At 61.2% G+C, this 24,312-nt stretch overlaps 1 protein-coding gene across 2 annotated transcripts in view; it reads right to left on the bottom strand.

Annotated features, from left to right (window-relative positions):
- Positions 1 to 23,733, bottom strand: part of GSE1 (Gse1 coiled-coil protein) — a 103,223-nt gene extending 79,490 nt beyond the window's left edge. The window contains exon 1 of one of the 2 annotated variants that reach the window (XM_075101222.1): positions 21,717 to 23,733. In XM_075101222.1, coding sequence (XP_074957323.1) covers positions 21,717 to 23,678 — 1,962 coding nt within the window. In that variant the 5' untranslated portion in view covers positions 23,679 to 23,733. The remainder of the gene's footprint in view (positions 1 to 21,716) is intronic. The other variant, XM_075101223.1, reaches the window with a different exon arrangement.
- Positions 23,734 to 24,312: the final 579 nt, after the last annotated feature.

Genomic DNA, 24,312 nt, shown 5'->3' with positions numbered 1-24,312 from the left:
GGGACATGATGTCCCCACGACCCCAGGACATCACGGCTGGCATCTCCCGTGAGGCTGGCTCTTCCTGGGGAGACAGGAGTTGGAGGGGAGGGGGGGTACCCCGGGAAAGGGGTGCCAGAAACGCTGCAAGGCTCAGCCCCGGCCAGGGGAAAGAGTTAATCCCATTATTGGCAGGCTCACAGATGGCGACTGCACCGATTCCCCTGCTTAGCAGATTTAACAGATAAGGAGGGAGGGAGGGAAGGGGGGCGGGGGGTTCTCCCCCCCAAACACACACAGCAGGGGCATGGGGAGGGCAAAAAACACACACACACCCCAAAAGCCATGAGAGGCTGGGGATGCTGCCCTGCTCCCCATGTGCACCACACAGCACACCCACAATATGATTTGCCGGAAATTTGGGGCCAAATCCATTTGGAAAATCAAAAAAATTGGAAAAAAAAAATTGAAAAACACCCAGAGGGTGCAGAGCATTCAGGATGCAGCCAGTATGCACCAAACCCTTTGCAAACATGAAGTCCACCCATCCTGCCCTGGACGGGGTTCAGGGGACTTGGGGACACCCAGGCTGCATGCTGTCCCCATGCCAAACCCACCACCCCTGCACAGCACCCACCGCCCCCTTCTCCAGGAGGTCAGGGGCCAGGTCCCGCTTTCCCCGGCTGGGGGATATTTAAGCAGCTGCTCCCAGCGCTTGGGAGGTGGCATCAACAGCCCAGACTGGAGCCTGGGATTAGGGACTGTGGGAAAAGGCTGGCGGGAGGCCAAGGACGGAGAGGCTGGAGCATCTCGGACCAGGAGCAGAGAGGACAACCGAAAAGGGATGGAGGGCCTGCTGGATGGACAGGAGCCAACGGCTTCTCATCACTGTGACACCAGTGTGTACCCCATGACACTCCACCTGAGCACCTCCACCCCTGCCACGAGTTCGGCAGGGCTCAGCGACCTTCACCTCACAGCTGTTTCCCACCACAGCCCCCCCCTGGAGCCCCCGGATAACCCCAGCCGCAGCTGCCAGGTCCTGGCAGCACCCAGCCCAGCCCCAGCGGGCAGGATGAGGCCAGCAGCCTCCAAAGCAAACCTGCCCGCTCTCCTTTTAAGCTGTTGCAAAAACACTGCGCCTTTGATTCTGCGGGCGGCGGGGCGGCTCAGGGCAAACAGCGATGCCCAGCCTGGCACCCTGCAAACTAACCCCCTCCCCCAGCCACCCGCACCAGCCCCCCTCGCCCCCCCCTCAGGGGGGGACCCCAGGGATGCGTAGGGCACATGTGAGACATCCCCTTGCAGGAGGCTCTGTTACCATGCCTGAGGTTGCCACGGCAATGGGAAAGCAGGAATCTAGGTGGAAAAGGAGGGGGGATGCGATCCCGCAGGGATGCGGGAGCACAGCATGGTGCTCGGGGCCCCCCCTCCAGAGCCCCATTGTGCAACAGGAGGCAGGTCGGGGTGCTGTGGCACCCATCCCCCCCCGTCTTCTGCCCCAGGCAGGGAATAAGGACGCACCCACCTCTACATCCACGGTGGCCCCTCTGCTTGTGGCTGGGTGCCTCCATGCCACCCCCCTCCCGCTGACATCTCTCCCTCGGGGGGGGGAGCGCTGGCAGGTGTGGGGGTGCAGGAATGTGGGTACCAGAGCAAACGCAGCCTCGGCATCCCAGGACAGCTTGTCTCAGTGGCAGTGACACTGAGGCAAACCCAGCCAGTGTCTGACTCCCAGCAAGAGGGGACAACCCCAAAGCCTTGGGGACACTCTGCATTCAGGGGCTCGGGGTACCAGGGGAAGCGGGAAAGCCCCAGTGGGCACCTTGCCCGTGTGATAGTGCAGGATGGGGCCCAGGGTAGGGCCCCAGCAGGGTCAGGGTTGCCAGAAGGGAGGGCAGGCTGCTCCCCAGCCCTGCCGTGCCTCAGTTTCCCCTGCCATTAAGGCCTTACCAACTGCAGGCAGGAACACTACAGGCCGTTTTACCGGCAGCCGCCCAGCCCCACGGCTCACCTGGCCAGCTGGGAGCAAGACGCCTGTGCTGCCTTCGAACCTGCCCATCCAGGAGCTCCAGCACAGCTCCTGGCAGACCTGGCCGAGCCACCCCACCCATTGGCACAAGGGAGAGGGACTGCAAGCACCCCTCTCCCACTCCTCGCTCCAGGTATCGGCCACCAACACCTCATGAGCCTGGCCAAAGCCCTCATAAACCCACCCTGGGGAGCCCTGACCCAGGCGGAGGCTGGTTCCTGCCTCCATCCCGCACCAGCGCAGGGCTCCCCGCACCAAAGCATCCTCCCTCTGCCCTCTGGAAGCAGCTCAGCCAAACCCCATTGCTCCCACAAACAGGCTGGGTGCCATGCCACAGGGATGCTCGGCTGTCCCTGACCTCTCGGGGGGCAGGGGGGTCCTCCATCCCCGGTTGACGGCATGGCACAGGGTCCCCCCCCTCACCACCCGCGCAGCAATTTCCATACATTAGAGATCTGACGATCCATCAGCTGGGAGCAGACAGGTTGAGGCTGGGAGCTGCCTTCCCTGTGCCAGCCCAGACAGCGCTCCCAGGGGACTAATACCGGCATGTAAATATTAGATACTTTTGCCTCCTCCGAGACCAATTACACAAATCGTGGCAGCTCCCGCAGGACTCTCCGCTTCTACTTACTGTATCATCATTAACAGCTTATTAGAGAACAGCTGCTCAAAGAGAGGGGGGGAACAGGAGGAGAGATGGCAAGGAGATGAGCACGTAGGAGGACAGGCTGGGAAGGGTGACCTCCACCCTGCCCCGGCACCTGGGGACACCCGCACCCATCCCTGCGGTTCCGCCGGCGTGCCCAGCCCTCTCTGCAATCCCGGTGGTGGGACCAGTCTGAAAACCGTGCTGGGATCCGCTGCAGGCTTACCGAGAGGTGCCGGGAAGAGGGCAGAGGGATGGTCCCTGGGGGTGACAATCCCTGCCATGGCTGGGGACAGGAGCGAGGTGGCTGCAGGACCTCCAGGGAAAGCAGGAGCTGGAGCAAAGCCACCGAAGCAGCCTAGCACCCCCTGAATGGGGGGCATATTGGGGCTGGAAGGTCCCCTTGTGCCTGGGAGGGAGGTTATTCCTCAGCCTTCGGGTGCCTGTCACCTGCCCAAGGGCAGCAAGTCCTCCCTGGGTGGCAGGAGTGGACAGGTCTCACATGGGGGGAGCAGACAGGGGATGCTTGGGGGTGCCTGGAAGCTGTGGCATCAGCCCCCACCTGGGGCAATGCTGTCTGGCAGATACTCCTCCAGCCCCCCTGCTCTGGGATGGGGGGACACAAGGTTTGGGATGAGCCCCCCAGCACAGCACAGACTCCCTGAGGGGGATGCACTCTCTAAGCCAACTACAGCATCATTAAAAGGTGCAGTTAATTGGGAGCTGGACACTCCTCGTCCTCCTCCCGGTCCCCTGCGGGTGACACTGGCCGAGCTGGGAGGGCAGGGGTGTTTTTCAGAGTGCCATGTCCTTCCACCGCTCCCGGCTTCTCCAAGGGGTGAAGCCCCACGTGCAATTAGGCAGCATCAATCACAGCCCTGACATCCACTAACGATGACATCCCCTGCAGCCACCGAGGGCTGCCGGGGTCCCCAGCAGGGTGGCAGTGGGTGCCTCTAGGGCCACTCCAGGGTGCCCTTGGGCAGGTGGCCGGGGCAGGTGGCCCTGCTGGGTGCCGTGTCCCCGGGAGGATGCCACGGCATGCTTCTGGTGCGCTCTAGCGTCAGCCAGCATTAATGCATTGCCAGCGCCGTGCAGCAGCACTGCTGGACACGGACGCATGCGGGGATGCCTGGCACGGCCACCGGACCCCCTTGGAGGGGGACACGGCCAGCGGCTGCACCCCATCCCTGCACGGGTGGCTTTGCAGGGCAGATGTCCCACACTGGGAAGGGGCAAAAGCGATGTCACCACCCCGTACGGGGGCAGATGCTTTGCAGAGTGGGACCTGCGAGGCAGGAGGGGGAGCAGGGCTCCCCGAGGCTTTCAGGGGACAGCACGCAAGCAGGGAGGTAGCAGCTTCCCATCTGATTGCTAATTATCCTCGTCATTCCATGTCAGGCACTTTATGAAGCACCGGAGTGATTTGCTCTTTCCCTGTAATTAGGCATGTCGCAATTACCATCTACTTCAAGTTCAAGCTCTGTGTCCTCACGACCTTCCCGGCCTCCACATGATGTCCCTGCTCGTCTCTCTGGGCCCCCCTCAATGTCCCCCCTGTGCCTGGCTCTCCTGCTTGCTGGAGGGGAGAGGGGTACCCCATCCTCACCCGGTGGGAAGATGGGCACCGAGCAGCCCCATAGGCCCCCCAGAAAGACCCCCAGCTAAACAGGACACCAAAAGCCCCAAGCCAAGCCTGGTGTCCCCCTCCCAGGGACAGGAGGGTGACAGTCCCCAGCACAATGCTCCTGAGCATCCCTGAGCCCAGCCGCAGCAGAATCGAGGCCAGGACCGAGCCGCAGCACATAGCTGGACGCTGCCCATGCACAACTCCAGGCCAGCTGCCACCTCGTCCCTTTAGGGTCATTTTAGACCTCACAGGACATATTTAAGCACTCCTGCCACGTCCAGGTCCCAACCTCGGTGCCTGTTCCCAGGCGGACAACAGCACAGGAACAACCATGGAGAAAAAACCCTGCACGGCTTTTTTTGGAAAAAAAAAAAACCTGGAAAAAAGAGGGCAGGCAAGCGGCAGCTCCCGCAGCTTCCCAGCGCTGGCTCACTCAGGGATTTCCTCTCCCTGCCTGACCCATGGCGTTTGCTCCGGGAAGAACCGCGGCTCCTTTCAGAGCATCCCCCCAGCAGCCCCCAGCCCTGAGCAAAAGCACCACCGGTACGGCAGCACCAGGCACCATGTGCCAGGCTCCGCCGCTGCACCCAGCGGCACCGGAGTCACTGCAGCAGGATGCCCTCCCCCTCCCAGCAGCTAATTAATCCTTCTGCTCAGGCAGAGCTCATTAGCACTGGTGCAGCACAGGGCTGCTCTAGCTGCCCGGCACAGCCGCCCTTCCCGGCGGAGAGCAAGGTCAGCACAAGGGGCCGTCCGGCACCGGCATCGCCACCGCACTCGCCCCGGGTTCTGCCTCCCGTCCCCCCTCGATGGTCCTTCCTGCAGGCTGGTGGTTTTTTTTCAAGCTTATAGTATAGGAAAAAAATAAAAGGAAAAAAAAAAGGGGGGGAGGGGGTGGAGAAAAGCCCCCCCCCCGAGCCTGAAGGCGAGGGAGAAGCGGCCAAGGAAAGCAGAGGAGTCAGCCAAGTGCCTCGCTCCGTGGCAGGCAGGGCGCGAGTGGGCCGCCCTGTAAATGTTTTGAATTTCCAAAACAGGAGGGAGAAGCCAAGAGCTGCCGACTTCCCCCACACGCCAAGAGGGACAAAGGGCATCCCTGCGTAGCGGAGGCGTGGGCAGGCACCCAGCGCCCCGGCTCCCCCCCACCCCGGCTCACCCTCCGTCCCCTGGGATGCACAGCACCGGGGCGATGCGGCACAGGGGCCCCCCTCCAGCTTGGCTCTAATTATAGCCAGGGAGAGGAAGCACGGTGGTGCCAGGCATGGGGCTGGTGATGGCTCCCCAGCAGGTCCCAAACGGGGATGATGGGTGGCTGCGGGTGGGATGTGCACCCGCCGGGCAGCCCAGAGCAAAGCCTGGGGTGATCTGGCATGTGGCGAAGCCCCTAGCTCCCCATCCTGGCCAAGCTCATGCCCTCTCAGGAACCTGCCCCCTTCAAGGGCCAAATCTGCTGGAAAAGCCCCGAAGCCAGCGCGTCGGAAGCTCTCCTTGGTGAGGGATGTTCCGATGCTGATCCCTGCCATGTGCCAGAGGGGAATCCTAGTGCCCACCCCAGCTGCTGGCAGGGAGGCGAGGATGCTGCATGGGTGGTCTAGCCCCCCGGAGTAATCCCTTGTCCTGAGGGGTGATGCTGCACCCCAAAAAGCAGAGCCTGCCCTGTAGGAAAGAAGAAAGGACTGTGGGAGATGGCGTGGCATCCATGGGAAAGTCAGCAGCACAGTCCCTACGCTGGATGGGGGGGGCTCCCTATCCTCTCCACCACAAATTATAACCTTGCAGAGATTATAATCTTATATCATAATCTTCAACAGACCCAAAACCCATCTGCCTAATCCTGCCCCCCCGCCCAGTATAAACCCCACTGGGTTTATGGCGGGAGCAGGACTGCCTGGGTGCCAGCCCTGCTACCAGGGTGGGGGGCGGGGGGTGAGCCCCCCCAGCAACGTACCGCTGGGTTAGGAGCAAGCAGGGAGACAATATAGGGACTATGCGGCCTCCTCGCCGCCAGATGTGTGTTAATAAGGCAGCTGCCCCCTAAGCTAATAAGGTCACTTACTGGCTCCAGCAAGACGAGAAAACAAGCAGGGGCTTGGCTGCGGTACAGCCTGACTTGGCACTCACCGCGCGCCGGCTTCCTGAATTCTTGCTGCTTCCAGAGCGGCGCAACGGGGTGGAAAAAAGCAGATCTAAACTGCCCCCCACCCCCCCTCCAAAAAGCCCCCGCAGCCCACCCGCCTCCAGCATCCCCAGCGCTGCCCTTCGTTCTGGGGGGCTGGCTCCTGCACCCTGCTGCAAGAAGAGTCGTGTAGCCCGGTGGGGCGAGGAAACCCCCACCCGGTTGTTTTATTCCCCGGGGAAAACCTCCCAGGAAGGCCTTGGGGGGGGGATTCCTGCAGACTTTCCCAGCACAGCAAGCAGAGCAGCGGCCCCTTCCCTCCCTCGCCTGCCCCCGATCATGGCGCCTACAACTCCCTTTGTTTTAATATTATAAAGCGAGCCAGATGCCGGCTTTAATCCCCTCAGCTGGTGAGGATTTGCAAACACATTAGGAGGCAGAGCCGCTGCGCGCCGGCCCCTCCGCCGCTGCTCCCCAGCCCCACGGCACGTCGCCGCACCCCATCTGCTGCCTCGGAAAGGGGATCCCGGGCCTTAATTGCCTTCTCATGTCCGGATTAGGAGCCAACAAGGTGTCCGACAAGGGGGTTGCGGGCATCCCCTGTCACTTGTGGTTGGGGGAGCACCAGGAGGGCCTTTTGCTTCCCTTGCAAAGCCCCCCGCATGGAGTTTGGAGGATTTGCCTGGGGTGACGTGACGCCAGGGTGATGGGCGCAGTGGGGATGAACCCCACGGGATGGTGCAGATGCACGTGGGGTACAGGAAGAGGTTGGCCAGGCAGCCCTCCTGGTGCAAGGATGATGGACAGTGGGTCTATTCCAGTGGTGTAACATCACAGCTGCTGGACCAGAGCATGAGCTGCTCTCCCGCATCCCTGGCAGACGCAGGATGTTTCAGGCAAAGCTCTGCAAGTCCTTCTTGCAGCATTAACAAGGAAGGGATATTCTTCCTGACCTCCATCGCTGCCAGCTCCTGCTCTGCAACACCCGAAGGCTGCTGCTGCATCCAATCCCCCAAGTTTCAGCACGCAAGGCTGAGATTAAACAGGTACCAGTGGCAGAAGGGAGAGGAGTCCCTCCGAAGTGTCGCACCCCGCAGGAGTGGCTCTGGGGGCAGAGCGGGAGCCAGGCATGCATTTGCCTTCCCTCCCGTCAGGGGACCGCGTTTATCCCACGCGGCTGACAGCATCCAGGCCAGCTCCCCTGCACCGCAACCCCGGCTCCCCCAGCACACATGGCCCCTCACCGCAGCCGGGAGCGGGGAAACAACCTCTACAAAGCAGCAAGAGGCGGATGCAGAGCCCCAGGAGCCATCAGGCCAGGGGTATGCGATGCCAGAGCAATGTCCCAACCCTGCAGCATCCCAACAGGGGAAATGGCTGCCAGCCAAGATGCCCCAGGCATCCCCCTCCTTGTCCGAGGGCCAGCTCGCAGCATGACCCTCACGCTTTCCCAAAGGCTGGGGGTTTCCCTCCAGGCACCCTAACCCAGGCTCGACTTTGTGTGGGGGACCAAACAGCCCCCAGCCCTGCAGGGACCAAGCACCTCCCCAGACACTGCTCCCAGGGGACCTCTGCATCCTCCCCTGCCGCCAGCCCCTCGGCAGCGCAGTCGCTCCCAGCCGGCCCAGTGCTGCGTGGTGCTCCCAGGGAAGCAGCACGCTCCGCTCCAGTGCCGCCCAGGAGGGATGCGCTGCACCAGGACTCCCCGAGGGAGGTTGCTGCTCCAGCTCCCCTGAGGTAACAGCTCCAGGAACACATACAAAATCTTCCTGAGCTGCCCCAGACCTCATATTTGCAGTGCAAAGGCAGCAGGTTTTTTTTGAGGGTGTGTTTTTGGGGGTTTTCATTTGGTTTTTTGTTGGTTTTGTTTTTTGTTTTTTTTTAAGACCAGGATCTCCTACATACCACTTAGCAGCCAGGAGTTCAGAGGGAGCAGAGCTCAGTGCTTTAAAATGACGCCTCGTTTGCCAAGAAATAATCCCTAGGAACAAAAAAAAAAAAAAAAACCCGACCAAAAACCCAGACTCAGATGATAATTAACTCCACAAAGCAGCGACCCCGAGTAGCTCAAATCTTCGGTGCAACTACCAAGCCTCTTCTCCAAGGGCTTATTTCTTGCTGTCTGCAACACAACGGCACCAGCACTCGGAGTCCTGGGGATTTTATTAGCACCCCCCCCTAAACCCTACTGGCAGATTTGCCCCCCTCCAGCACACTCCATTCGCTGCCTCGGCCAGGCACTGGGGGGGCCTGGCCCCCACATGAGACCCCACATCTCCGAGCAGAGTTGCAACGGGGTCACTCTCTATCCCTATATGTGGCTGCAATAGGGACATCGAGGATGCGGGGCTCCATCCCCGGCTGCCACAGGGCGAGGGGGAACAGGAGCTGGAGAGAGGGCAAAGGGATGCTGCCGCACACCCAGCACCCTTCAGCATCCCCTGGCAGGGAAGGAGCTGCCTTTCAGGGTCCCCCCTGCAGACAACTAGCAAGAGAAGGGAAGGCAGCCCAACCCTGGGGGTGCATTTCAGCCCCCCTCCATTCCCTCTCGCACCTCTGGGGCTCGGCGGAAGGGATGCTCCACCAGGAGCTGGCACGAGTGACACTGGTAGCATCATCCCCCAGCAGCATCATCCCCTGCCCCTTCCTGCCGCTCGACAGGGAGGGGAATAAAAGAGAGAAGAGCCGAGAAAAAGCAGTGTGGAGCCAGCCCTTCCCACTGCCGCTCCCCCCGGCATCCCCCTTCCCCTCCCAACCGCGAAAAGCCAATGTCTCCCCGCGCCCCTCCAGCCAGGGGATGAGAATGTGGAAGCAATTGCACTTGGCAAGGCAGCAACAGTGAGTCAAAAACAGTTGTTTGGCTTGTCAGCCACCCAGGCCCTGCAGCACTCTTGTTTTCCTTCGCCTTCCTTAACCCCTTCCAGCCCCAGCCCCTCTCCCCAGTGGGACCTGCAGCCCCCAGCCCCACCGCAGAGAGGGGTCGGGTGCCAGGGAAAAGCCTCATCCCACCGCCCAGCCTCCCTGCTCCTAGAAATGGGATGACGGGCAATTCCCCGGTGAGAAAACCCACAGCGAGAGGATGTGCCAGATGTGCGCCGAACCTGCCGCGGTGCCGGGAGGTGCGCGGGGCTGGCGCAGGGCAAAGGGACATGCCGAGGCCACCAAGGAGCAGGACACCTGGTGCTCCTGGAGCATCCCGCTTGCTCACCCCAGGAGATGCAGAGCTCCTTGCTGCTGCGACAGAGAGCATCTGAGACACCCCTTGGCAGGGCAAGGGGACACGGCCGCATGTGCTGGGGACCCTGTGTCTCCCTGGGGTGGCCAGACCCCCCACGCAGTGCCAGCCTGGTGGTGCAGAGCTATTTAAAGCCCTGAGTACAGCCTCCCCTGTCCCGTTTACAACACTTCAGCACATCCCAGGCTGCTTCCCACCAGCTCCTCCAGCCCTTTCCCTGCCGGCCATATGGTGGCGAGGCCAGAAACACATCCAGAACCACCACGTGCTGCATCAGGGTCTCTTCTCCATCCCCAGGTCACCCCTTGCACCCCAAGATGGGGGATGCAGGCCAAGTGCTCAATGGCCCACCATCCAGCAGCACGTGATGCTGCTGAGACCCCATCTCCATTCAGGCCACTACTGATTCAGGGCAGGGTGGGGGGGACACCAGGACCCATCCATCCCCTCCCCACCATGGAGGGATGACCGTGGGGGTCAGGGCATCCCTCTGGGCACCCAGCCAGGACCCCTACCCCTCCATTCCCGCCAGCACCACACCCCAAGCCAGACCCAGAGAAGAAGGAGATGAGGAGGGAGCCCAGAGAAGGGGCTGCTCCCTCTCTCCATTGCGGGGGCCCTCCCTGCACCCCCACAACACAAGAAAGCCAGGGCAAGGGGGTGGACGGGGAAGAGTTAAACCCTCCTGAGTGAGTTGATGGGGAGGAAAAGTGGAGGGCAAGTGTGTGCTCCCGCCCCGGGAGAGACAAAGCAAAATGCTAGAGCCAAGAGATGAAGGCGAGGATGTGATAAGAGGGGGAGCCGGGGTGTGTGCGCTGGAGTGAGGGAGAGGGGAGGAGGAGGAGGAGAGGTGGTGATGACCAAAGTCATTGAACATTTTTTGGCACGCCTACCCCCGAGTATCCTGGCCGTTGGCCCAGCTCGGAGCTGAACTTAAACAAACTCCTGTTGCAGCCATCTGCTTGATTTTAAAATAAATCAAACAATCTGTTGAGCCGTGGGTGATCAAATTTCCATCTGTGCGGACGCCTGCTCGCCTCCTCGGAGCCTCCGCTTGCCTCTACCAGCCAAACACTCCTGGCAGCATGTGGCCTCCCTAATTCCTCCAGGAAAGGGAGAAACCGGACCTCCCCCCCACACCGCGGCCCCCTCCCAGCCCTTCCCCGCCACCCTTCTAACTCAAACCAAGTGCTATTTTTACAGCCGCCCACCAAACAGAGACGTATGCCGGGTTTAAATGGGAGGGAAACAGGGCTGGGGGGGGGGGTGTAGATCCCAAGAGGTCTCAAGCTTCTCCATCGCTGCCCACGCCAGGGGGGATTCCTCATCCTGTCCCCATCCATCCCACGGGTCTGAGGGAATGAAAAGGAAACGGGCAGCAGCTGCCGGCAGCAAGACCCTGCCTGCCCCGGTGCTGGAGACCGTGGCACAGAGGCCATGGACTGGCCAGAAATAGCAGCTGTGAAGCCAGTGCTGCACAGCTGTCCCCAGGACAAGGACATCGGGTGCACGTCACTTCCAGGTGCCCAGGGGTGCCCCAGTCCCAAGCCACCCTGCCTGGCCATCTCCTCCAGGAACATGCTAGCCCTCAAGCCCACCCAAAACCACCCTGTCCCGAGGGGTGCCCCCTCCTCCAGGAGCAGGAAACCCAAGAGTAGGCAGCGCCACTTGCATATTCAGGCGCTTACCCCAAGGTCCCCAAAGTGCCAAAAGAGGAGTGGCATCACCCTCCTCCCCTGTCTCTTTGGGTGCTGCAAGACCCCAGCTCGCCCTGGGCTGCCCTGGCTGCAACCCAGCCACCGGCTCTGCATATGGGTACCCATGAGAGAGACGGCACCCACAATAGCTGTGGCCCCAAACGCCTTCTGAGCAGTCGGTCCATTCTCCAAGCCAGGGTCAAACCCCTGCTGGCATCACCCAGGCTTTGCCCTCCTTCCCCTGGAGTCCTTCCTTCCGCTCCGAGCTGAGGGCGCTGGGCACGGGGCCAGTGCGGCCAGAAATAGGGCAGCGAGGCGGAGGGAACATAGCAAAGGGACAAAGAGGCAAGCAGAGAGGGAGGAAAACATTGTGCATGAAGGAGAAGGAGACACAATAAAGGATGGAGCAGGGTTAGGGCTCGCCAGACCCCAGCAGCTCAGGTGCAGAAGGTCTGGATGCTGAGGGCAGGGGTTGCCCGTGCACAGGGAGAGGAGGAAGGAGGCGAGATGCAGCAGGACTTACTTCCTTGAGGGCTGCAAATATTGGGGCAATGCATTGCCGAGGGTCCCCATATCATGGCATTGTGGAAGCAGCAGTGAGGAAGAGGAGGTGCCCAGCACCCATGCACAGCCCTGCCAAGAGCCCGAGCCAGCAGCAGGGCTGCAGGAGAAACCTCACCCGTGCGGGATGCTGCCAAGCCAAGAGCCAGCCTGGCCAGCCCAGGGCCAGGCTCGCCAACCCACTCGCTGCTGGAAATACCAGGGAGCCAGGGGGGTTGGTTTGGGACCAGGGTGGCCCCCACCCTGTTGCAGCCCTCCATGCTTCCCAGTGCAAGCTCTTGGGAGGGAGACACGGGTGCAAAGGGGTTAAACAGCCCCACACACACTGCAAGCAGTGCCCGGGCTCTGGGGATGCAGCATCAGGCCTGAAAGCATGACGATGGGGGAATCAGCAAAGGAAAACCAGCTATATAAGTGATGTAGCAGCTTGGGCAACCCCATTGCATCCCCATGCCACCAGTCACCCACCCTGGTGACAGTCCCATGGGAAAAACTGCTCACAGGGGAGCAAACCGGCTGCTTGGGGGGTAGCAGAGGCAGGGGGTCCCCCAAAAGCCTCCCCTGCTTTGCAGCAGCTGCACAGAGTAAAATCCAGGCACAGCCCCAACAGGATACACAACAGGGAGCAGGTTACACAGCACAAGCAACAGAGGGAAAGGGGAAAAAAAAACACCCACCAAACCCCTTTTTGGAAGAGGAAAGGGCTGACAGGACCTGGCCGAGAAGCAGGAGAAAGCCCAGATATCCCAGTTACTGTGCAGATGTTCTGGACTGAAAACAGAAGACGGCAGGAGCGAATTCATCTCCCCCTCCAGAGATGCCGCAGCCAGGGCATCTGGACTCTGTCTGCAGGCAGAAGCGGCGTCCCCCCAGCTCCCCGGGGGAGTCCTCCACACCGGGGACGGCCAGGGTACACTGAGCCCCCCGGGGTGCCACCCACGCCCGAGAGCCAGGGCGGCAGCCAGGGCCCCGTCCCTGCGCCGGGTTGACCTTGGCACGGTTACCTCCCGGGAAAACTGAAGGGCCTTGTCTTCACTGTGTTTTCACTTCAGGATAACTCATGCTGCCTGCTCCAAGGAGGGGGGAGAAGAGATGGAGGGAAGAAAATGCAGCTGTTTTAGCAGTGAAGACAAGGAGGGAGGGCAGGAGACATACATACATATCTATATATTTATTCCTGGCCAGGGTAATAACTGAAATCACTAGCACTTGATCATCACTCGATGAAAAGCTTCACGGCCGACTGAAGTCAGCCCGCTTCCAGAAACATGCTGCAGGCAGATGGGAGGCGACGGTGGCAATTTGCTCCTCGCCCAACACCCCACACGCGGCCCCCGAGACGCCTTGCACAGCTGTCTGCCTGTCCGTCCGTCCGTCCCTCCCTCCCTGGGTCTGTCCACCCTGCCGTGGCTGCAAACTGCTGAGCGAGAGGCTGACGCCTCGGCTGTCGCCAAAACATTCCCAGCTCCAAGGTCCCTTCCAGCGACCACAGTGTCCTTGTGTCTGGCTCTCCAGGGACCGAAGCGGCTGCTGGTGACCCTCTGGAGCCATCAGCTGATAAGCTCCCCCCTTCAGCGGGGGGGAAGGCCAGGGGGGGACGATCAAAACCATTTTGGAGAGTCAGTGGTGGAAACCACCCTGCATGGGGTTGCAACAGAGCCCGGGCTGTGCCTTGGGGTGCAGTGGGTCCTGCAGGGAAAGGCACTTAGCCCCAGCTGGGGCTTGAAAGAACAAAATGCCCTCACGATGGAAGTCGCCAGCCCCAAAAGCAGCAGGAGATGGGGACGCATCGGGTGCCAGCATGCCAGGACACAGCCTCAAGTGGGGTCACAGAGGGGCAGGCAGCCCTGGAGGCAGCCTAAGCTCTGTGCTAAGTCAGCCCCGGCATCCTCTCTGGCTGGAAAACACCACCGCGCTCCTACCCTCCAGCCCCAGCAGGCAGCCCCCCACCCCTGCAGCAAAAAGGGGATGCTCCTGGCTGCAGGGAGCACCACCCATCTCCCCATATGACCCTCCTTTGCATCCGAGCTGGATCTCAGCCTTGTTTTAGCTCTAAACTAGAAGCCAAAAGATCACCAGGAAGAACTGGGAGAGAGTATGGGGTGCACACCAGTCCCTGCAAGCCCTCCTGCCCCACTCCACATCCCTCGGGGGGGGGGTGCCAGGACCCTCCCCATGCACCCCTGGTTGAAATACCCCTGCCAGCCATGACAGCACCTGCCTCTCCCCAGGTACCGGGATGGGCGATGCCAGAACCCAGCGGGAAGAGGCAGCAGCAGGCCAGACAGTGATTTCCTGAGTTTGTGTGCAAGGGCTTGAATAAGCCCTGGTAAATCCTGCAGTGGGTCCCCGCTGCAACTGGGAATGGCCCATCCAGCACTGGTGCCTGTATATAGGCACCGAAACAGAGAGTCTTGTCAGTTCTCCGGCTGGAGGGAGCTCCCACACCTGCGGCAAGGCAGCCCCGTTTCGCCTGTGCCGCCGGCTGGCGTGCGATGCGAGGCAGCCCGGGGCAGCCGCTGCGCTCGCTCTGCCCCGGTGCAGGTCACAGCACGCTCGGCACAGGCACCTCGCCGCGGGCCAGCAGGTTAGAGGAGGAAAGCCGGGGCAGCTGCTGCTCCGAGCACGCCAGCTCCACGGGTAAACAGATGACTTCAGTCTCCCGAGAGCTACTAAAGCCCGGCAGCACTTGCACTAACGTGGAAGGTGGGGAGGAAAATAAGGAAAATAAAGAAGCAGCATCATATTCATGCCAGGCTGCAAAGTGCACCCAGGTAATGTCCTTCTCCGCCCAGCCCAGCCAAAACTCCCTCCCAGAGCTGTCGCCTTCCTCCCGACTCAGCTTCTCAAGATGCGGGGGGAGAAAAACATCATGCCAAGGCCAGGCCAGCTGCACGAGGCTGTTTATCCAGCCATGCTGCAGCAAGGCTCGCGTGTGCTGGAGTGGCTGGAGAGGGGGGAGAGGCTGGCGGGGCCACCGGCACCACACCAGAGCAGCTGCTCACCCAGCACTGGGAGCAAACTGGCTGGCACCACGGCTCCGGCATCCTCTCCACAGCACAGGGAGGGAAACCATGCTCTCTGATGGCTGGGAGCAATGCTTTTTGCAAACAGGGGTACAAGTAAGAAGCAGCACCACATCCCTGAAAGCTGGGCTAGCACCTGCCAACGTGCAGCATCGGCTCTGCAAGGAGCCAAGGCACGCTCGAGGTGCTGCTGCTGCCCGCCTTGGCGGCGGGGTACCCGGAGCTGTCAGAGCCCTGGGCCGGGGCCCGGGAGGATTGTGCCGCTGGAAGGGCTCCCATCACCAGCTGCTCACGTCGGGGGAAAGCCCAGCGTGGCTGGGAACCTGCCACCACCAGCCAAGCTCTGGTGGCTCCTTCTCAAGCTCCCACCCTGCTCCCCACGCAACAGGGTGCTCCTGCCCCACCACCCTCCTGGATTTACCCCTGCAAAGTCCCTCCCAAGCCGCCAAACTCGCAGTCCCCAAGAAGGGCAGCGTCCCCCCCAACACAGAGGGACATTTCCATACCACCCCTTCAAGCCCAGGATGCCAGCGTGCAGCACAGGCCTTTTGCTGCAGGGAGGAAGAACAACATCTGGCCAGATGCTGCCCAGCAGCACAGGAGCTGTTTGGACAACAGCCCTTTCTGGGGAGCCAGGGAGCACCCTTCTCTGAGCAGTGCATGCCGGTAGGGAGCAAACAGATCCCCCCCACCCAAAACCAGCATGGGGACAGACCCAGGGCACAGTGGACACCCATCGCAGCCAACAAGGCTCCCAGCAAACCAGCTGTGCTCTGTGCCCATGCAGTCCCAAAACCTCCCAGGTCCCCAAAACCTGCTCAGGAGATTAAGACATCTCCTCGGCCCCGGCTCAGCACCCAAGGACGATGACAGCGGGGGTGTTGGCACAGGACCTAGCTTGAGCACCAAGGGGCAGAGGTCAGTGAAAAGCCAGCTCCTGCCATCACTGGCACGGTTGCAAAATCAGGCACCCACACTGCTACTGCGGGGAGGTTCCTCCTCGCTGGGAAGCGTCCGACGAGCATCCTGGGCTGCCCTCTGTGACCGTGCTTTCCGGACAGCTGAGAAAGGCCAAGTATCTGGACAAAACATCTGTCTGTCCGCAACAGCCAGAGCCGTCCGTCCCTCTACCCCACCTCCCGACTTGGCCGTAGCTTCGTACGAGGCGCCGACAGGGAGGCTGCTGCAAGATGCTCCAGTGGTTGCGAAAGCATTTTCACTGCAGGGGTCCTGAGCGGAGCCAGTTCCTCTCCCCAGGGAGGCTGTGGGGGATATTTCGGGGAGTAGGGGGTGCAGGCAGGGTTTCCTGGGCAGCACACATTTCAGGCCAGTGTTTTTGGCAGGTGCCTGCAGAAGAGAGGCAGCACTCGGGCTGCCTGTCCTCCGCTGCTGCTTTTGGGAAAGGCAGAGAAAAGGCAAGAGGCGGGGGGTGGGTAAAAAATAAATATATAGCAGCCAGCTGGTGAGCTGTGGAGTCAGCACAAGGTCTGGAGGACACGGCGGCTGGCAATGGCGCGGGAGCCCTGGTATTTTGGACAGCTGGTACAGCAAGGTCAGCCTGGCCAAAGCAAAAGGCCCCTTTGCTGTTCCCCCCTCCGCCACAGTTGAAGGACATGCACCCCTGGCCGGAGACCCCGGGGGGAAGAGCCACCAGCCCATGGGGTGACTTTTAAACAACCTAAGTGGCAGATGAGAATGAGGAGGGATGGAGGGGTGCAGGTTTCCAGCCTGGCTGGGTACATACCAAACCCACCCTGACCTCATCGGCAGGAAAAAGCAAGCGGCACATTTTTCTCGTGTTGTTTCTTTGTTTGCCATCTGGGAACACGATCCTACGGGATGCCGTGCCCCAAGACATGAAGTCATATCATGATTATATTGCCACCTCCGTGTCGGGATTGAGATCTCATCCGAAAAATGCCAGACCCAGTCGGTGTTAGCCGCAGCAGGCACTGCGGAGGAAGCTGCTTTACTGAAAGGCAATGTAAGCCTCGCTAAAAACATCTTTACATAGACATATGCTGCAAACAAACCAGGTTTATCCCAATGAAGTTGGCTTAAAATACCCTGGCCTGATTTTGCTCTACATCTGCTAGAATTAGCGATGGCAAAAATTGGCACAAGCACAGATATTACCACCAAAGCCTACCCGAGCTGGAAGCTGAAAACTTGAGATGAGTGAGACAGACACTGCTCCTCCCTCATGTCTAAGGGACAAGCAGAAGCCTGATGCAGCTCATGCCACCCCTCCAGAGCCCACACATGAAGCCTGGGCTTGGGATGCATGGAGGAGCCATCAGCTTGGCAGAGAAAGTGCAACCACCCAAAACACTGCCAGTCGCCAGAAGGTTTTCTGTTTTCTTCAAAATTAATAAAAGATGCAAACAAGACAGAGGTCCTGCCTGTCCAGCCATGACCTGGGACCCTTCCTGCACAGGCTTCTTATGTCTCATGCTGCGATACACCCAAATATCCATACCTGCACCAGGAATATGGCCCGGTGCAATGCAGGAAGAGGGTCAGGCATCACCCTCCACCTCCTGGGTTTGCTTTTGTTGCATCCCGTAGTTTCTGCTGCTGCTCAGCATCAGTGGGACGAGGTTTAGTCAAGAGCACAAGAACTCTTTGATGTTTGCCCAAAACCTTTTTCAAAAGGCAAAGAGAAAATGCCCAACAACAGCTGTAAGCTCAACGCAGCGTTTTGGAAATGCAGCGTGACCTTTGGAGCTTGTAACCTGAAAAAAAGGGGCCAAATCCCCAGCTGAGCTAACACCGTCACTGCCAAGCAATAAATGCAGCGGACTCGGTCCCATGAGTCTGACTGCGCCCCGCCAGGCACAGCCCCATGCAGTGAGACCCAAGGGACCCCCACAAAGCAGGAACGGGACATGGAAAACACTGGGCGATGCTCAGGAACCAGCCTGAGGACAGGGCTGGAGACACAGCAGCAAGTGCTCGGCCCTCCCAAGGAGCGGGATGACACCAGCTGCAAATTCTACACGGTGCCGTGGGGCACCCAAAGGAAACTTGAACAGCTTTGCTCGAGTTACGGAGGGATTTGAGAGCTTCCCAGAAATCTGAATGTATCTGCAGAAAGTTGCATGCGGGGGGAACCCAAAACCAACAGAGCTCACTTTTACAGGGACATAACTGCAGCGAGAGCAGTGGCAGGCGAAGATGGGAAAAGTCGGAAAGGCGGGGGACGCTTTTCCCAGTGCTGACAGAGAGAAAGGATCGGAGCAAGCACAGAAAACCCCAGCTAGGTCAAGCACAAGCAGCCCTTGACCTGGGACTGCCAGCAACACCGCGCTTTGCCTCTTTAGAGAGGGCAGGAGGGCTCAAGGGGTGGCCCCAGAGGCCCCTTCAGCAGGCACGGCCGGCCCGGGACGCGGGTCAGCATCGCCTCTGGACACAGGCCAAGCTTGGGCGTTTTATGGTTTATTCAAAGCAATCAGCCTCAACACCTGCTCCGCTCGCAGCAGCCGCCTGTCCCGCAGTGCCCCAGGGAGCCAGCTTCTCCCGGCCAGCAGCAGGGGCTCAACGCTGGGATGCAGTGGGTTTCACCAGATCAAGAGGACAAGACATCATACCTGGTGGCAGCAGCCACCCCAAACTCAGGAGCCCTGCACTGATGGGTGCTTAGATCGGCACAGGTCCCCTTTGCAAGCAACACAGCTGGAAAGAAAACACACATGGTGCACACCTGCATGCCTTGGAGGGGACCAAGGGGGACAAGCCAAAGGACACCCATGCCAGGGTACCCTTACCAAAGCTCAGCAGTGCCATTTTTTCTTGGTGGGAGAACACAAACCCCACACAAGCCAACAACAGTGGTGTTTCTGCAGCAGCCCCTCTGCCTACAGAGCTCACCTCCAGGAGACCCTCCTGCAGCAGGCAGGACCACAGGCAGCACCACACCTCCACAGAGCATCACCTACCCCACCACTCCCCAAACGAAACCAGCAGCAGAGGCACCACCCCACCCAAAATACCGGAGCTTCCGCCCTCCTGATGAGCCTCAGATGTGGGATTCCCTCATTAGCACCTCCAAGCTGTTATAGAGAGGGCATAAGCCCCTCCTGCTGTTGTTACCCTGCCAAGAGAGGGGGATGTGGGGGTGTCTGGTGGAATTTTGTGCATTTACCTGGTGCCTCAAACTTTGAGCCATCTGGGTCAAACACCTGCAGGCAGGACAGCAACAAATCACCAGCCCTACATGCCGGGGGGGGGGGGGGGGGGTGTCAATCCTGGGTGTGTGGAAAAGCACGTACATTCAAAAAATGAAGTTGCAGAGCTGCAAGGAGGAATGGGGAGACAGTTTTAACCCCTCGGGCTTACTCCCTCCTGCCTGGTCCCATTTGAACAGGGACCTGGGTGTCACACAAGGGTGAAAGGCTCATCCGGGGTGACTCCCAGCAGGCAGCGTGGCTCAATAAGCGTACAGTTAAATTAGCCAAGCACCCTACCCAAGGATTAAGCCATGTTTTAAATAACCTTGATGTCTTTGAGATCCCAGCCTGATGGGAAGTGTGTGCAGATGGGGAGGAAAAAGGCAAGAGGACCTTCTGGCCAGGCAGAGTCACCACCAGGACATGGCAGAGCCCAGCAAAGCACAGTGCTCCCTAGGCCGGCTGTGGTCTCCCCAGACAGCTCCCCGGTGCAAGAGCTCTGCCTTGCCTCCTGCCACCCTGCCCGTTGTAGCAGCTTAATTTGCTCATTAGCAAACCCGGGAACAAGAGGGAGGAACTGAATAGCATCCCTTCCCCGGGACACCCTCCACGTCCTCCTCCTCCCCCTCTGCCTTTCATAGCCCCACACAAAAGCTTTTCAGAGCTGTTCGGGTCAGAGACGGGGCTGCAGGCAAGAGCCCAAGTGGGAGTTTGGGGCTGGGGCCAGCGGGGATGAGGACTGCCGTGTCTGAGAAATGCCAGGCTCTGGGGGGGCACTAACAAACCCTGCAGGAAGCACCCCCGAGCACCCAACACTGGCATCCGAGCTGGGATAGAATTGCTGTCTATAACATCCCATTGGCATGGCCAGGGGACACTAACAGGGCAGAGGTGTGAAACACTGGCTGTGGGCTCGCGGATGCCACCCTCCTCACCAGCTGCACCCATCTGGGCTCTGCTGGAGCATCACCACAGCATCAACCCCTGCGTTAGCACCGGAGGATGCTCGCTTGCCTCTCGATTCCTCTGCGGACACCAGTCGCTAAGGGCTCCAGCACCTTGCAAATGCCAACAGACCAAGGGGACAGACAGACGGACAGCATAGCTGTGACCACATGGGCATCGCAACCCATGCAGCCCCGCACCAGGTCCAACATCCAGTAAGTCTCCACCGCCTCAGACCCCTCCGCACACAGCAAGTTGTGTTGGCTGGAAGCAGGCTCCTGTGTAGGCGAGCCTGAAAATAAATCATCTGCATCCACGAATGACCTGCAACGATGTCGGGACTGTCCGGCTCGGCCCGACGGAGCCTGGGGGAAACCACCCGAAAGCAATGGCTTCCAGAGGATTCCCATCACCGGTGCCAACCCAACCTCCCGTGCCATCCTGGCACTCTCCGCACCGGCGCTGCGCACCGACCCTCCGGTGCGTGCAGCTACTGCCTGGTGCCTTTCCAAGCAGCGTCGTGTCCCCCCCTCCCCAGCTCAGGAGCCGGCACGGCTGAATGGAAAATTATATTTGTAACCAGCCAAGGGAGAGCAAACGGAGAGAAAAGGAGCGCTGTCTTGGAAGGGCTGGTTTACATTTCTAAAGAAAATGCCAGCGCTTCGGAGAGCCGCAGGGTTCTGGCTACAAACGGAGCCAAAAGGCTTTGAAAATGAACTCGGGGATTTAGGGTGCCGGCATTTTACAGAGCCCAGCCTGGGGCCTGGTTTGCAGATACAGAGCGGCGGCTCTCCAGCACGCTCCCTGCAAGCTGGAAATCGGGGGGTAAAAGCAGTTATTTCCCCATCCCATGAGAAAAGCGAGCTTGTGACGACTAAACCTTGGCTCTGCCGTGCTGCTTTCTGGGTGATGCCCCTGAAGCACCCTGCGTAACCCCGGCAGGAGGTACGGAAAAGAGCAACCCGGGAAACTGGCAGCACCTGGGCGATGACACCCACGACACCCTTCGGGGCTGCAGGGCTCCATCGCAGCGGCTTGGGGGGCACAGGGGGCTGGAGGCCAGGGACGACGCTGCCCGGGGGACCCTTGCCGCAGGATAACCAGAGCAGCGCAGGTGGGGGGCACCCAGCCCCGAGCCTACACATCAGCCCCCCGGCTGCGGGAAGGGCTGGGGTTTCTCCAAGGGGAAATCCTTTGATTAAAGCACCTTATAAAGCCAGATATAACTTGGGAAGTTTCCCATGGCAGCAGAGGCCACGCGCTCCTTCGAGCTTCCCGAGGATGCTGCTGCGGTGGGCAGGCCAGGCAGCCCTCCCTCCCCTTCGGCACCTCTGATCACCCTTGACGGCGAGCGGTACGGGATCAGGATTTCCTCCGTGCTGGCCCCCACCTCCCTCACGCAGGGCTGCGAGCCAGCAGGCACCAATAACACAGATACACGCTTCTGCAACAGGACAGGTCTTGGCTCTCCCCACCTCTTGGAAGGATTTTCATCCTTTCCTTTGCGGCTTGACAGCTCCAAAAGTTCATTGCTAAAGGCACCCCATCCATTAATGTTCATCCCCAGGGACCAGACCCAAAAGGAGAGCATCCATCTATGTCACCGCTCCTCCTCCTCCTTGACGCCAGAAGTGGGAAATGCCAGGAGGGGAGGGGTGGGGTCCAGGCCAAACGCCTTACCTTGGGGAGGAGAGCCGGGGGTGCCGCCGCCAGCAGCTCCGGCGGGGTCATGCTCTTGCCAGCCAGGACCACGGCACCGCACTCGGCACAGGCGCCGATGGTCAGCTGCTTCCCGTCATCCACCAGCAAGCTGTTGGCCACGCGGAGGGTGTAGAGGAAGACGGGGAGCCTGGCCACTTGAACTGCTTTTAATCCAAGGCATCGCTTCTTCTCCTGCCGGCAGAAGAAGCAGACGAAGGTCTCCACTTTGTATTGCCGGGACCAGGCGCTGCTAGGGTGGTGGGAGTTCCTGCCCTCATGCTGCAGCCACTGTCCCAGCAGGTCATGGTAGCAGAGGACACAGGTGGCCACCAGCCCAGTCGAGTCGGCCGGTCTGGCCCGCGGGGCAGGCGGGTAGACCGTCAGGAAGGGGAAAAAAGGTTCCTTCTCCCCAAATCGTCCCGGCGGGTTGACGTTAAGCTGGAACTCTTTGCCGGCTCCCAGCTCGGCCCCGCAGATGTAGCAGACGGAGGTGGGACCGGGCTTGACAGCAGGGTGGCCGGCCAGGCCGCCGGGGTCACCGGCAGAGAAGACCTGGTGGTACCTCCCCAGGAAGCTCTGCACCGAGGTGATGAGCTCCTCGTTGTGGCAGGCCCTGTACATGGCCCACAGGTCCTGCAAGACCCCGAAGCACTTGCGGCAGCTGCTCACCTCCCAGTGCTTGTTCAGCCCCTTGGCGCTGGGCGGGCAAGGCAGGAGGCTGAGGAAGGGGAAATGCATGGTGCTCTTCGCGTTGCCGTTGGTGATCTTGGCCGCCACCGGCCTTGCCTCCTTGCCGCACTCCTCCCCGCAGAGGTAGCAAGCCTCGGGTGCCGGCGGGGCGCCCGCTCCATCCTCCTTCATCCCTCGCCGGCCCTTGGCGGGCATGGCACCGGCGTTGAGGGGCACCACGTAGAGCCGCTGCAGCACGGGCACGTTGGCCAGCTCGAAGCTTTGCCACTGCTGCATGAGGGAGGCGAAGCAGCAGGGACACACCAGGGTGCTGCCGGTGGGCGAGAGGGGCTGGGCACCCGGCGGGGGGCTGTGCAGCCAGAGGAAGGGGAAGAAGGGTGCCGGTGAGGTCTTCTCCTGCTTCTGCACGTGGACGCGGTGTTGGGTGGTGGGTGACAAGGGGCTGCCGCAGATGTAGCAAGCGGTGCCCGATGCCCAAGCGGGCCGCTCGCTGCCTTCCTCCTCCTCCTCCTCCTCCTCGCTGGTGATGTTGATCTCGCTGTCCTCCGAGGAGCAGCAGGGCGGCCCCCTCTTGCCCCCCGCCGCCACCGGGGGGGTCCGCGCCGCGCCCCCCGCCCCTTCGGGCTCCGAAAGGGGTTCGGCGTCGGAGAGCTCGGAGAGGTCAGAACCGGCTGCCGGCCCTTCTTCCTCCTCCTCCTCCTCCTCCTCCTCCTCCTCCTCCTCCTCCTCCTCCTCCTCCTCGTGGCCGGCGGGGCGGCGGGGCGGCGCGGCGGGGTCCCAGCCCGTGGCCCCCCTGCGCAGCCCGGTTCCCCCCGCCGCCGCCGCCGCAGCCGCCGCCGCCGCCTCGCACTGATGGGGCCGTTTGAGCCAGTACATGCGCTTCTCCACCGGCGTGCGGCTGCGCTCGAAGGAGTCCCACTGCTCGCCCAGGAAGCAGCGGCAGACGGCGCAGACCAGGGCGCAGCCCTCCGCCGAGACGGCGCGGGCGCCGGGCGCCGGTTCCTGGTGCTGGAGGAAAGGGAAGAAGGGTCGGTGGTCGCGGGGGGGTCGCACTTGAAGCTTTAGCTCTTTACCGCGACTGATGCCGCCGCCGCAAATAAAACAGCAAAGCGGAGGGGCCGGGGGTTGCGGAGCCCCGGGACCACCCGCCACCGCCGGTTCGCCGGCCGCCAGCGCGGCCATCAGCCGCTGTTTGCGGGAGAGGAGCGGCGCCGCCGCCGCCGCCGCCGCCCCCGGCCCCGCCGAGCTCATCGCCGCCCCCGGCTCATCCCGCGGCTCCGCCGGACACGCAGGCTCGGGGGGCGGGTTTGCAAAGCGCTTCCCCCCCCTTCTCCCCCCCCCCCGCCGCTGCCGCCCGCCTCCTCCCGCCGCCGAGAAGGCAAGGAGAGAAGGAAAAAAAAAAAAAAAAACCACAACAAACCCCAAACCCAACCAAAAATATCCCCAAAGAATAATTTAAAAAAAAAAAAAAAGAATAATAAAAAGTTCGGTGCGAAAGTTTGGGTCCCGCTGGCGGCGCGGAGGAAGGGCGGCTGCCCGCCGCCTCCCGGCCCCGGCGCCCCCGGCCCGGCTCCTCCCCGGCCCCCCCGCCGCGACCTGCCTGCGAGGGGGGAGCCGGGGGGAGGAACGAGTCCCTGCCGCCCCCCCACCCCGCACCCGCCCGCCCGCCCGCCGCCAGCCCGGCTGGGAACGGCGGCAGCCGCGGCGGGGGGGTGCGACGGGACCCCACGCGGGGGGGGGGGGGGGGAAGAGATTTACAAACCCACCCCGGGCGGGTGGTTTAGAACCGGCCCCACGCGGGGATTCGCACCCCAACCCCCCCAGAGGGCCTCCACGCGTTGTTCCCTCCCCCTCCATCACCGCTCTTCCACCCGCGGCCCCCTCC

Source organism: Phalacrocorax aristotelis, chromosome 8 (assembly GCF_949628215.1).
Source record: "Phalacrocorax aristotelis chromosome 8, bGulAri2.1, whole genome shotgun sequence".
Lineage (NCBI taxonomy): Eukaryota > Metazoa > Chordata > Aves > Suliformes > Phalacrocoracidae > Phalacrocorax > Phalacrocorax aristotelis.
Note: the sequence above shows the minus strand (reverse complement) of the source record. Positions and strands in the feature narration are given on the sequence as shown.